Source organism: Chelon labrosus (assembly GCF_963514085.1).
Source record: "Chelon labrosus genome assembly, chromosome: 9".
Classification (NCBI taxonomy): domain Eukaryota; kingdom Metazoa; phylum Chordata; class Actinopteri; order Mugiliformes; family Mugilidae; genus Chelon; species Chelon labrosus.
This window is the reverse complement of record NC_140359.1, coordinates 20,587,991-20,601,433: the sequence shown is the minus strand read 5'-3', so window position 1 is coordinate 20,601,433 and position 13,443 is coordinate 20,587,991. Positions and strand designations below refer to the sequence as shown.

The 13,443-nt window shown below is 41.1% G+C and overlaps 1 protein-coding gene across 1 annotated transcript; it reads right to left on the bottom strand.

Moving 5' to 3' along the window:
* Positions 1-5,990: 5,990 nt before the first annotated feature.
* On the bottom strand, positions 5,991-12,217 carry ptger4a (prostaglandin E receptor 4 (subtype EP4) a). Its single transcript, XM_084551518.1, has 2 exons — positions 11,094-12,217; positions 5,991-10,691 (listed from the first exon to the last, which is right to left on the bottom strand). The coding sequence occupies exons 1-2, from the start codon at positions 11,874-11,876 to the stop codon at positions 10,122-10,124; spliced, it is 1,353 nt and encodes a 450-aa protein (XP_084407644.1). The 5' UTR covers positions 11,877-12,217; the 3' UTR covers positions 5,991-10,121.
* Positions 12,218-13,443: the final 1,226 nt, after the last annotated feature.

Sequence of the window (13,443 nt, the reverse complement as noted above, 5' to 3'; positions counted from 1 at the left end):
GTTGACTGGGATGTTTGTTTCGGTTTTTGGAGTTGTGTTTTTTTGCAGCGCTTTGATTTTTGATTCCCCCCCCCAGTTTGCGTTTGGGTCCTCCCCCCTTTGCTACTATGCGTGACAGTAATGCTTGGTTTGACATGATCCTAAATAGGTTTTGAAACAAAAGTTGGTTCCAACCGGAAAACACAAGGAGCTTACTCAAACGAAAACAGTTTTGTTGTGGTCATGCTGTAAAATCACTACCCCTAAACCATTATTTGAATTTATAGTAATAACAAAACTGTGGGAACTGTTCGAAGCATAAATGAAAAAAATACGAACTGCAAACCCAAACACAATACAGTCATAGTTTTGAATGGTGTTTCGGGCTTATGTTGGATGGCTTAGGATCCATCACTTCACTGAGTTCTTTTTTATTAATGATCACATTTAAAACCAAAGTAAACAAAGTCCTTAAGCATCAACTAATTCAGTCGATCAAGTGATGGCGTCCGTCCATTAGGAGCCAGTAATTCAGTTAAGGAGAAAGTGTTGCCTCCAATCTTAATTTTAATGTTGATCTATTATGTTGTTAACATTTAGGCCACAAATTGTCTCTTCAATCTTCTCTCAACAGTTTTGCATTGCCACTATAGTAACAGCAGCAACTGCATCTTGCAATGCAAAGTTCAAGGCTTCCACAGCCAAAGTGAGAAGGGGTGGTCAACCCATGCAGAAGCATGAAGTTATATAAGCTTTAGTATGTATTTCAAACTTCTGTTTAACCTCCAGTGTGTGCTTTCTGTTATTTTTCGTCTTCTAATCTAACTGAAAAAGATGGGGCCATTTAAAGAGGACTCCTTCCTCAAAGAAAAGAAAAATGGCTTGAATCCAGTCAGCGAGAAGAGCTGTTCGAATTCTTATGGGAGAAGAGATTTTTTGATAAGAATTCATTACTTCATATTTGTGCTACACTTTGTTGATGCAGCCATTGTGCACATGATGCAGTTGTTGAGTGGACAGTTGAGGTTCCACAATCAGGCTGGACAATTGGTCGTAAAATAAACATAAATAACTATCCAAAAGGGAGTCATCTGTGACTAACTTGTGAAATTAAGTGAGAACAAATGTCACACAGAGCCAGTTTGGAAATATGTGTCAGCATGCTTTAGTTAATAGGGATTTGGCAAGAGATCTTTTCCCTCACATCAATATTCCTCAGAACAAAACAGAACCAGTTATAATCTGTTTGCTATCATTTCAAAAGAAATATTCAGTATCTTTTATTTTAACATTGCCTATGGCATGTGAGTCAGCGTTTTTATCTGGCAAAGCCTGTTTCAGCTTGTGCAAGAGTTTTACCTGAGCCCAGCGTACGGTAAACTGTGAAAATTGGACAACTGACAAAAACATGTGCAGTTGATTTTGGACATTTTGAAATACTCACTTTATTTGAGGAATTGCTTTAGCAGAGACATGACAGGAGCCTCATTTCTCCTTATAGGGAGGCTGTTTTGAAACGGCGTGCAGGTATAGTGGGTGCAAAAGAGCAAAAGAGTTCAACTGAAACAGATCCACAGTAAATGCCTTCACTCCACATCTGCACTCATTCACGTGGTGACGTCTTTGCTACTTGGTTCCCCGCTTAAAACTGCACTCGGAGGCGACATCTGATACAGTGTGTGCAGCTAAGCGCACTTGTTCCCAGTCGCTGGTAAATCACTTACACTCAAGTTGATCCACGCCACCAACAATTAGCGGCCCTGGTCCGGGCGGTGGAAATGAGGACGGCGTCTCTTTGCTTTTGGTCGGGAGTAAAGAACTCAACACAAGAATCACAAGACGAAGAAACCCTAGACGGTCCGGCAATGCCTCTTTAAACACAAGCATGGAAGCAAGCTAAACACACGACATTCACTTTTATTATGATTAATAGCACATTTGATTGTCGCTGTTCGCAAAATAATTTTCTCATCAGATAACAAGAAGTGCACTTCTGTTCCCACTGATTTCTTGCCCTTCTGAGTTCAGCGATTTCATAAACCATCCCAGGTTGACATAAAGTAGCAGATTTATGGCTCGTTCTTGTTTTATCTAGGCCACCTGGATGACCCTTCTACTAAATCATGTTTCTGTACCTTTCACCAGAGGTTCTCATGCATGCTAAAAGCTCAGAGACACTGACAAGACACGGGCAGTTATTATTTTTTGTCTTTTGCAGAAACGGCAGTAGCTACTGGACAAGCAAAGAGTGCGCTTGCAGTGACTCACACATACAGCTGCAAATTCCATATATGAATCACAGCATCCGAAAAAAACAATGACCCACATATCACACATTAGAAAACAAGTAAAAGTCATCAAAACCTGACTCAGTTTAGCCATTTAAGCTAAGCTATTTAGGGAAAATGAACTCAAACATGTGCAATAAGTAAAACGTGTACCAGAGCAGTAAGTGTCAGTTTATAGCTACACAGCCACAGTCAATACAAGATCTGCCTGAACAAGCTCACTTTTTTATATATTAAATTAACCTCCACAGCTTTGAACTTCACAAGCATATAATTAATATTTTTGCGTAATAATTTTGCAGCAGTTTTTAAAGTAACTCCGGGTAAATACAACCATATTTTAGTTTTTGAGTATGTAACAGCAATTAAAACAACTATAATAATAAACCAAACCAAATCCTGTCATAACAAAATGTGCCTTCTGCACACTGTCATTTATAAGCTGGTTTGAAATGTGGCACACCGGCCAGCTGGCTTTGAGTTATAAAGTGATGAAAATTTTCAAACAAATCAGAATTTAAGCCATCAACAACGTTTTATAGTGCCATTTATTAGAAAACCTCAGAGAGAGGCGCAGTCATCCGAATCCTGCTCAGAGAAGCAGTTCCACACCGAGTATCTGGTAAACCTTCTCCGTCAAATTAACTTGTTTTGAGAGAAATGATTAATGGTGCAGGGCAACAATGAGGGAGGGGGACAAGATGATCCCGGGGTTAATGATTATTTGAAAAATGAAGGAGAAACACGCTTCTGTTAGGTGACTGTGAAAAACAAAAGAAGAAATCTGCTGACTTTGCTCCAAGACTGCGCGAGGAGCCAGCGTTGGCAGGGACAGCGATGCGAGCTGGGAAGCTCTGCTGGCTTCCAGTATGTGTGGCCACGTGACTTTCTGTTGGTGTACCCCTCTCATCTGAAACAGCTTACCATTATGCACGATTTTGAGGCGTGTGGCGAGCCAAACTCAGGACTTAAGAAATATCGAGCTGTTAAAAATGTTCACTTTGTTTGTATATTTTTCAAAGATTGATGAAGGGATTTCATTTAATCTGGCATGGTCGCCCAAAAGTCTTATTTTTCCACGTTGCTCCTCTCCATTGCGTTAGGTTGAAGATGAATACACAGTAGTTAGCCTCAGAGAGAAAACTGGTTGGGGTTAAGGCTTAAGTTTATGCTAGAGTTGTTGCAGTGTTGGCCTTTTCCTTAATGGATTTGGGGATGTTTACACTGCTGCAGCAAATATGGAAGATTATTACTTGGCATAACATCAGGTGAACATGCTCTAATGTTTAAAACATCAGAAGTTATGCAGAGACCGTTCAAGTTTAGCTTTATTAGATGGCTGCATCTGATAAAATCAGCATGCAACAGATTTAAGATTAAATTTACCGTATGCAGGAACAATAAAGTCTTTGGCACTTGGCACAATTAAGTGCTCCTAATGTTAAGGATTTCCTCCCATCGTCCAAACAATAGTGTTGGCGATGAGGCAGTAATCCTGAGGATGTGGCATCTAACTGAAAGGGAAGCTTCTGGTTTTTGGGTTTTAATTAAACAGTCTGGGTGGTGATGCGGTCAAGGTGTGTCATAAAACTCAATGCAACTGAAACAGCACAGAGGGAGAACTCTTCAATTTGACAGATTACAGGTGACTGGTTCAGGTGTAAGTAAATGTTGGGTTATGACTGACTGATGATTGGTATGAGCCGGCGGAGCTCAGAGATTGGGTGAAAACGTGTTTTGCTTAGGCATGGGCAGAAAGATAGTCCTGCTTGCTGAGCTTCTTTTCTCATTTTGATGACCAACACTGACGATCAATGGCTAAAAAAAGAGAAGCGTGCTTACCTCTGTTTCTGTCCATAATCGATAAACCATTGTTTCAGTAATTAATGGTATGAATTCTGAGCCGTTAACCTCAATGTAACCCAGTAAACATTTTTAAAAGGTACAACACAAGCCGGAGAAACTAAGAAAAATGGTGGTCAAGGTCCAAGTTTCCAGCAAAAAAAGGCCAAGAAACTAAACCACAAAAAATGTTGCAGTCAAGCTGAGAATAAATAGTGAACCTGCTTTATTTATTCTGAGGGACTGGTGAAGGAAGTGGATGGATGGATGTGACTGAGGAGGCGGAAATGATCAGAAAACACAGATGAGTGTTGCAGGTCTGAAACATCTGCTGTTGAGACTAGCTGCCAGACAGACTACGAACTGATTCTATGTTTAACCTTGTGAAAGTACAGGCCAGAAAGACCTTGGATCCAATTATTGGGGTGGTTTTTGTCCAGGTGTCCACGCAGAAAAGCCAGATTTTATCCAGTAGCGTATCAAAAGACGTGGGGTCAAATTCCTCAAGACGTTGGTCATGTGAACCCACAAATAAACCTGATTTGGTGCTTACCTTGTGACCTTGTCTGGACCCGATAGTACCTGTACTAGCGTACAAAGTTGGCTGCATTTCTGTTGAGCTTGTAACTCTTGATGAAGCTTAGAGCAAAAGTTAAATAAGGACGATGCCCTCATGAACTCTTCTCCTGAATGTAGGCTATTGCTCTATATCCTCATCTGTTCCATTTTTTCCGCGCTGTCATAATCAGTCCACCCTCAACTTGTTCGTCACTGCTTCCATCCAATTAACTATTTGTCCACCTTCTCCCAGCCAGTCGTTTCCTCATCCCTGTGCTAGTGGGGGCCTTTGGGTCCTGTGGGTTGAGGGGTTGAGGGGCTTCTGTGGATCATTCCACAGATACTTGATCAGTTTGTGCTGTTCTTCATGTTTTTTTGTGCATGTGCATCCTGCTGGGGGTGTCTGCTGTCATCAAGGAGTGTCATTGCTATAGGGTGGGGGTGCCTGGTCTGGTCTAGGTGGGTGGGTCATGTCTAAGCAACATCCACATGAATGTCAGGTCCAAAAGTGTCACAGCAGAACATTGTATTGTCACAAGACGGTCAATGTTTTTCACCTGTGTCAGTGGTTTTAATGTTGTGGATGATCGGTGTACTTCTCTTCAATTATTGTAAACACACTTTTTTTTTACATATAAAATATGTAAACATTAATTAATGAGGGAATTATACATACAGATACAGTTTCCACATATTTTTGCACCCTTGACTTGAACAACAGGCAACCAGAACGAATGAATGTGAACATGACAGCCTCATTAATAACACTAATCACAGTTTGTCCGTTGCAGACTTAACTGTACACTATTCTTCTTAATTATACTTTTGCATGTTTACATGACTTTTTGTTGCTTTTTATTTTCTAAAAACTGGACGCCAAACAACCGATATCAGTCAGATGTGAACCAACAGCAAGCGTCAGATGTTGATGTTTCATTTTGACCCCCTGCAGCCAATTTCCTCTGTAACGTGCGGTCTAGTTTGCACAAGAAATACAGATTTTCCTGGGTGGTCCTCGACGGAACGAACTGGAAAATGACGGATATTACCGACACAGTCAACTCACAGATATGACCTGCAGTGGGCTCCGGAAAATTCTTCGATAAATATGACCCTGGTGGATACTCCCACACGCACACATGCACTGACACATATGCACACATCAGCACCACTGCCACATGGTTTAATACTTTCACTGGACACTCTTGTCTACTTAAGAAAGACGACACACTGCAACACAGAAACTTTTAATCACACAAGTTTATTTAGAAGTTTTATTTCTGTGACACTTGTCTAACAGGTCATCTCCTGTGGTTAGGTTTTTCCTATTTGCTTTGGAGCTGTGTACCAGTGGAGATCAAAGTTACCAATTAGCTGCCGATTTCATGGGAACTTGCTGGTGTACATAATACTGCCTTAAAAAGCTTTGACATAACATGTTCTATATTATGTGTATTTGTGTGGGATTTAACACAGTCCCCTAGCCGGGAGCTGCCGCCGGAATGAAATGCTCGGCGTGTTTGAGTGGTAATGCTGACAGATGTGAAAATAGGGGCAAGATCTGATAACAAAAAAGATAAATACTGTGTAGTAATTCGAGGTATTGCTTTATCTGTTCGTATGTTTATTGTGAAATGAACCGGATCGTCCTTGCAAAACATATTCCACAGCCAAAATCACTTGACTTAACACAATTTTACCCCAGTTTTAGTTGGAGTGAAAGGGTCAGGACACGGAACAGGCAAGGAGTTTAATACAGCACTTCCATAAAGCTGGACAACTTTTTTTTTTTAAATCGGTGCTGTGGAAACTGACATATCCTGACTTTTCATAAGTAGATAAGGATCGACCTCTAAAAATGTGGAACCCGTGTTTCACAATTCAGTGGTTGGGAAGTGGGAAGGGTATGTTTTTCTTTCCACAATGCCTTCAGTGTTTCTTAACAAGACTCTCCCAGATGATGTAACTATCGTGTACCTTTAAGTTATGACCTCTGCCTTCAGTTATTTCACCTTTGTTTCTGAGATATCCGGCTTATGCCATCACCGTGGCGCGGCAGGCACAGCTGAACCCATGGGCCTCGGCTGTAGGTGCACTAGATTCAACACAGACTGACAGATAAAAGTAAAGTCACAGTGATTCTATCTGCACACGGTGAAACATGTTTTACACCACATGAACGCCTGCTCCTGCCCGCTGATAGCTGGATGTCTCTTGCAATTAATCACCTTGGATTTTATGGTTACTTCTCAACTGAAAGTGTCATACTTGTACTGTTTCCTCAAAATAACATAAATAAATATTCTTAATTGGCATTCAACCAAGTGTTAAACACTTAAGATCCACACCCTCAATTAACCTGTCCACATATAATGGACTTTTGTGAAAGCTGCAGAGCCAGACAAAACAACAGTAAGCCGATCTCATTAAAAGCAGAATTAAAATATTAGTATGCACACTTTTCCCAGACATTGTGTTGCCGTTAATCTCCACAGACGTCAAAGTCAGACGTTTTCTCTGGTGCTAGTTTTTACAGAAAAAATGGCCGAAAATCAAAACAGCAGAAAAATGAAGCAAAAACTATGAGAATATATGTTTTGGATGAACCATCCGCCAGTTATTTTTGCTAAACAAGGCCTCACTGTTACTGGTACAATAGCGTTAAGCTAACATTGCATCATAAATGAAACGAAAAAAGATGTCTTGCACACTATTGTGAGAGAAAATGCTAAAAAACACACATTCCTATTTTCTTCTCCACTGGAGGGATGAGGCTCAGGCTCTAAGACATTTATCAGCTGCCGCATCAGCTCTGGTTTCCAGACCGGGATTGTTTTGTGTCCTTTTCAACCGAGGGTGACAGCAGACGTGCAGCAGCAGGTGCTCTCTGCTATTTATCAATGAGCACAGAGGGGGCAGGTTGTCAGTAAAAGGACCCCACTGATACAGAGCAGTTTTGTAACAACGTGCGTGTCGAGTTGTACATCACTTAGGATCCTGTTCTTACACAGATCACCTGCTTTCCACCCCAAAACAACCTTCATTTACAGTTGAAATCAGTGAGGTGATCCTGTACATCCCATTTTGTACAGAATGTGAATGAATACCCATTCACACACATGAAATTCTGCCCTCTCTGGCTGTCCATTTATTCATTTAATTAGCTGCAGGCATCAAAACGCCGAGAAGCTTCACATTGTTTAATGCATCAGTGTCCTTCTACTGTTGAATACTATTATTGTGCGTTGTTCTCAGAGTCTGGAGGATACCCCGAACACTCTGTCTTTTAGGAAATGTGTTTGTCTAAGCCACAGCATTGCTTGTTTAAGCTTAATTGGAGTGCATTGGAGCCTTAGATTGTGTTTATTGCTTCAGGGGTAAAAGCTCAGGTCTGTTTCCCCAGACCCAGATCGTTTTCATCGCCAGAGCTACTTACTTCTGGTTCTCTGTGTCTGACATTCGCTTTTATTTAGTACGTTACCAAGATCCAGGGTTGCTTTTATTTTCGCACACTCACAAAAAAAACATAATTTAGCGTAACCCAACGGCAGGATGTTTTTACACTTCTGTTTATTTGTCTGTAACTGCTGGAAAAGTGACAGCATGTCCTGAAATGATCTCATCAAATCTAAGCAGGAAAAAGAAAAAGTGGAGCGTGAGAAACTTGCTGCTCGTGTTGTGAAGCTCCACTTTATGGTGACAAGACATGACAACACGTCAAAGGCGCTGTTTGCCGTGAAACAGTGGCGTGGTTAATGATTAACAGCTGCACAATTAAATAGACACGTTTGTATTCCTGAATGAATCACTGCTGCTCAATTTACGGACACGAAAAGTGATACAACACCAAGATAAAAACAAGACACGACAGACTGAATTCTACATTACAACATGAACCACATACAAAATAAAGTGCATAATTTAAAGATTAAAAATAAATTAAAAGAGCTTGTTTATTACTCTGCTTGAATGTACTAAAAAAAAATAGTTATTCTGTACAAAGCACGTAATCTGTGACATTAAGCAACCATCTGAGTCCATTTTATAACAGGGAAAAGGATGCAGACTGTGATGCAGACAAGCAGCTCCCCACAGAGTGGAAAAACCCCAAATAAATCGGAGTGCAAAAGTTCAGAGCATTATGGATTATAGTGGTAAGACAACAGCAGAAGGTGTCAGCTGACAGAAAGCATAAAAGGGAGGAATTCTGGCAACGGAAATAACGCAGCAGAGAACAGGACCACAAAAACTGGATAATACAGACAAAATAAATAATGGCACTTTTACAAACTGAGTATTTACATTTAAACATGCAAAATTAGGAAACCGGGATGTTTATCTAGTTGCTAAATTTAACATATTTCTTTATTAATTTCGTATTTTAAATCTGTGTTATGCCTGATTTTCTTTGTCCCAATGTAAACGAAATAAACTGAAGACGCCATCCTGGGTTTCACAAAATTACACATCTGAATGATCACTAATGGACATAATTGTTAGATGCAGCCCTAACAGATACATTAAATCCTAATCTTGGAAGTTCATGAGCATAAATACTGGCCAACTATACGACTCATGTGATTTATACCTGCACACAAATACTTATTTTGGACTCCTCTAGTTGAGACTGATTAATAAGAACCTTCTCATGGAGAAGAATAATTTTATTACAAAAACAAAATATCTAACACAACACTGAACATAATTATTCTCAAGTTGACAGCTTAATACTGCACATTAATCAACAGCTGTCCACTCATTCACACCACATGTTCTGTAGCTGGGGAACTTATGTTCACCGTGGCACAGGGATCTTTGTACCCTCGTTGTCTGATGGAAAACAGAGCTTTTTTTTTTTTTTTTTAAATATGTGAGATGACATTTTTCTGTGAATTCCAGAGCCGAGGGGAAAGAAAACATTGGTGTCATAGAACTGACACGGTATCCCGTTCAAAAAGCACTGCACAACAGAGTTTGTTAAAGGAAAAGATCCCCGCAATGGCAGCACAGATGCAAGTCATTACTCATACAAATCACATTGAGTACTGTTTTCATTTACCAAACTGACCACAGGCTTTTGACTGAATTACTCTAAATTACTGCCTGACATCTACTTTATACTAAAGGTTTCCACAACGACTGAACAATAAGTGAAATTGTATAGGACTTGATTTCCATCTCGGATTTCTGCATAACATCTGTCTTGGACAAAATGACAAAACTTGCTGACACAGTCAGAGACAGTCATTGCTGAGGTAGCTGGGTGCATTACGATGAAGCTCACAGTACGTCTCTCTTTCTATATGTGCCCGACTTCACAAGTGGAGTCGTTTATTATTTTTCTATGCCTACCTCCATGTTTTCAGTGGTTTACAAGTTCTTCAGTGGGGAATTCCTTTGGTAGACAATCTACCTCAGAGCAATCAGAGAACTTTCACCTGATTTAGAGTTTAGTCAGATACATTTCTCTTCCACTGTCTCAGTGCTCAATGTCACCTGAAGAGTTTGATCTTTAGGACAGGGCAAGCCTGAATTATCTGTGAGAACATCTGTCCCTTCTCTGGTCTGAGTATCAGTGCTGCCCTTCTCAGATGAACAAGAAACTCGCGAATTTCTGACTGAAGAAGGTTGTGAACCAGAGCGTCTGTCTGCCTTCCGACAGTCTCCAGTGTACACCTCACTCCCCTCTGGGAGGTAGAGACATATCTGGGAGGTACTGCTGACATCTCTCAAGTCATGAGACACCAGGGATTGAGAGTCCCGGTTTGAGATGACAGAGGAGAGCTGATGATCATCTATGCAGTGGAAGTTTCCCTGTCTCTGTTGCCTCCTTGCTCCCATTTTACAAAACAGGCACTTGATTTTCTCAATGACCTTGAGGAAAACGGCCTTGCGGAGCAGGATGTAGATCCAGGGGTCAAGAATAGGGTTGAAGGAGGCAAAACGTATTGATCGAAGATCTGGGTTTTTGTCCAACCGCAGTTCCACAGGAGTTTTATAAAGCTGGTTCAAAAACACCTGAGCCTGCAAGGAAGAAGAGAGAGGAGCTGGTAGATTCAGTGTATTTTTGGATCGGTGTCTGTGTGTGTTTAAGAGGCCACCAAAAAAAAAACATGAGACAGAGGAAAGCTTAATGTAATCATAATAGAGATATGTTTGAACAATCATTTGGATCAAACTGCAAAAACACCTTGTTCTGTGTGCATAACGTGCGTAATGGATAGATTAAGCTCTAAAAGTTCCATAAAAGTGTATTGTACTTGCACTTGTGTATGCTGCTCACTTGTGCCTTAAATTGGCCCCAGGGGACAAACAAAGTTTTCTGAATCTGAATATATGTACAAAATTCTGCTTTTGTGTATAAGAAAGCCGTGCGTAAAATGTGCGTAATGGTGATCGGCAGCGCAGAAAAAAAAACGAACTTACAACAAGTGGGATGGAGCAGATTAGCACCACTACCGATGTGCCAATGAGCAGGATGACCATCTGAATTTCTGCACCGGCCAGGCGACCAAAGCTGCGTCCTCTCCTCTGCGGGTCCACGCTGCGTCCCAGATCGGTTCCCAGAGACATCCTGCGCACGAAACGCCGGTGCATCCGGATCAGAGCTACACACACCAGCACGTTGCAGATAACAGTGGCGAGAATGAGAACAGAGCTGAACCCCGCATACATGTAGGAGTAGGCGGCGTCGCTGGTCCTGTTGCTCCTCCACTCTAAAAAACACCAGGTTTGCGGGTATTGTTTCCTCACTTGTCCAAACCCCATAATCGGTAGGGCGCAGAAAAACGCATTAGAGATGTAGATCGCTATTAGAGTCAAGCCGGCCAACTTCTGGTCCACATAGTCATTGTAGAAGTAGGCATGGTTTATAGCAATGTATCTCTCCACCGACATGGCACAGATAATACTGAGGCCAGACAGAGAGAAGAAAAGCAAAGTGAATCCAAAGTACTGGCACAGCGGGTCCTCTCCGGGCCACGAGCCCTTCACATAAGTGGCGATAGTGACCGGACTGGCCAGCAGTGTGCCCAGGAGGTCCGTGACCGCCAGTCCACACACCAGCGTGTAAAACGTGGTTTCTTTCTGTTCTTTGCGAGATTTACAAAGAACCACGATGGCGATGACATTTCCAACCACCCCGAAAATGAACATAATAGACGGAATGGTCGGAATCATGGTCCTCCCCGTCATTGATTGATTATTCATTTTTATGTCCAAACGCACTTCAAGACGAAATGAAACAGCTCTTCCCTTCTCAGCGCCTGTATTTCCAGTCAAGAGCAGGAGACGTGTTTGCTCTTGAGAACGTGAGAAACATTTCCAAAACTAGAAGGAAAACGAAGCCTTCACCTTATCTTAAAAAAAAAAAAAAGCAAACTTCTAAAAAACTTTCATCCCCTCCTGGGCGTCCTCTGCCTCCTCCTGTTGTTTCTGCTGGTGCTGCTGCTGCTGTGGCTACAGCTCAGTGGTGACTTCTTATCAGTTCCTCAGCTAGCTGTGTGCAAGGCAGAAGTAGATTTCACTCACCGGGACCGAGAGATAAAAGCAGGCAACAGACACAAGTGACTTCACTGAAACGAGGCGCTGCCGTCAAGCTTCCTGCAGAGTTCAGTCCCTCCCCTTCATTTCATTTCACAGGCCTAATCAGCTGCTCAATGCAGTTCAGGAAAGGCCTTGGATATTTAAACTGAGCTCAAAGCAAATCTTGCACAACATGGTTTGATTAAAGGGGGGGGAAAACGAGTCCTTAAACTTTAAAATTGAGTTTATAATCTGAGTTCTAGTTGTGGCTCCTATCCCCAAGCAAGACATTTATTTTGGGGATTACACAACAGATTTTTTTCTTCTTTTTTTTTTTTGGAAAACAAATTCAATAGTTTGATTTGTTGTTATGATTTGTCTAAATGAAAAAAAGAAGGTTAAACTAAACTACAAAAAAGTAAAGTTAGATACAATAACAAAAGGCAATCTGGCACATAACAATTAAGCAGAATGCCTCAGAAAGAAATCATTCAGTCAAAGGTCCTGCAAAACTTACTTCCCGACAATCATCTTTAATAGGTTTGACTTGGGCTGAAGACTCTATCTGTGTTTGTTCTATAATCATGGATAAAAATCATCAAAATGTCAGAAGGCTAGCCACAGTGTAATCAATTATTCTCAGGTTGACATGTTCGCTTAAGGTCAAAAAAATCCTCTTTGGGAAAAACCAAAAGCCTTAACTTAGTGAGACAAGGCCGGTTCTATTATCATGTTGTTGTGCATACACTTTATTAGGACATTAAAATTCAGTCCTCTAACACATTACGTCTCGATCAAAGCAAACACGCACACGCTCTCATCATTTCTTTTGAAAATAAACAACGTGTCCTGCTGAGAGAGGCGGTGAGGACACCGCCGTCCCTGACACGATGACTATAAACTGCAAAACAAAACATGTGATTATTCACTCTGCGGACTGGGCCTCTTTGTAAAGATAGCATATGACTCGATAGGTTTCATAATGACAAACTGAGTCATTTGTACAGACTGATGATGGATGACTGTGCACATAATCCGTTCATTCTTGCTGTAAATTCCGTTTGTGTAAATAATGCGACGCTCTTAAAATCCAGCTGAAACTGACATTTGACCTTGTAAAATCAGAAACAATGTGATAATAAGATAAATATGACAGTCTTTGGTGATTAGATACAGTTGTGGAATCATCCTTTAGAGGGCGAGAGGGTAAGGTCATGATTAGTATAGGAAACCTGCACCCCTGCTGTCTAGA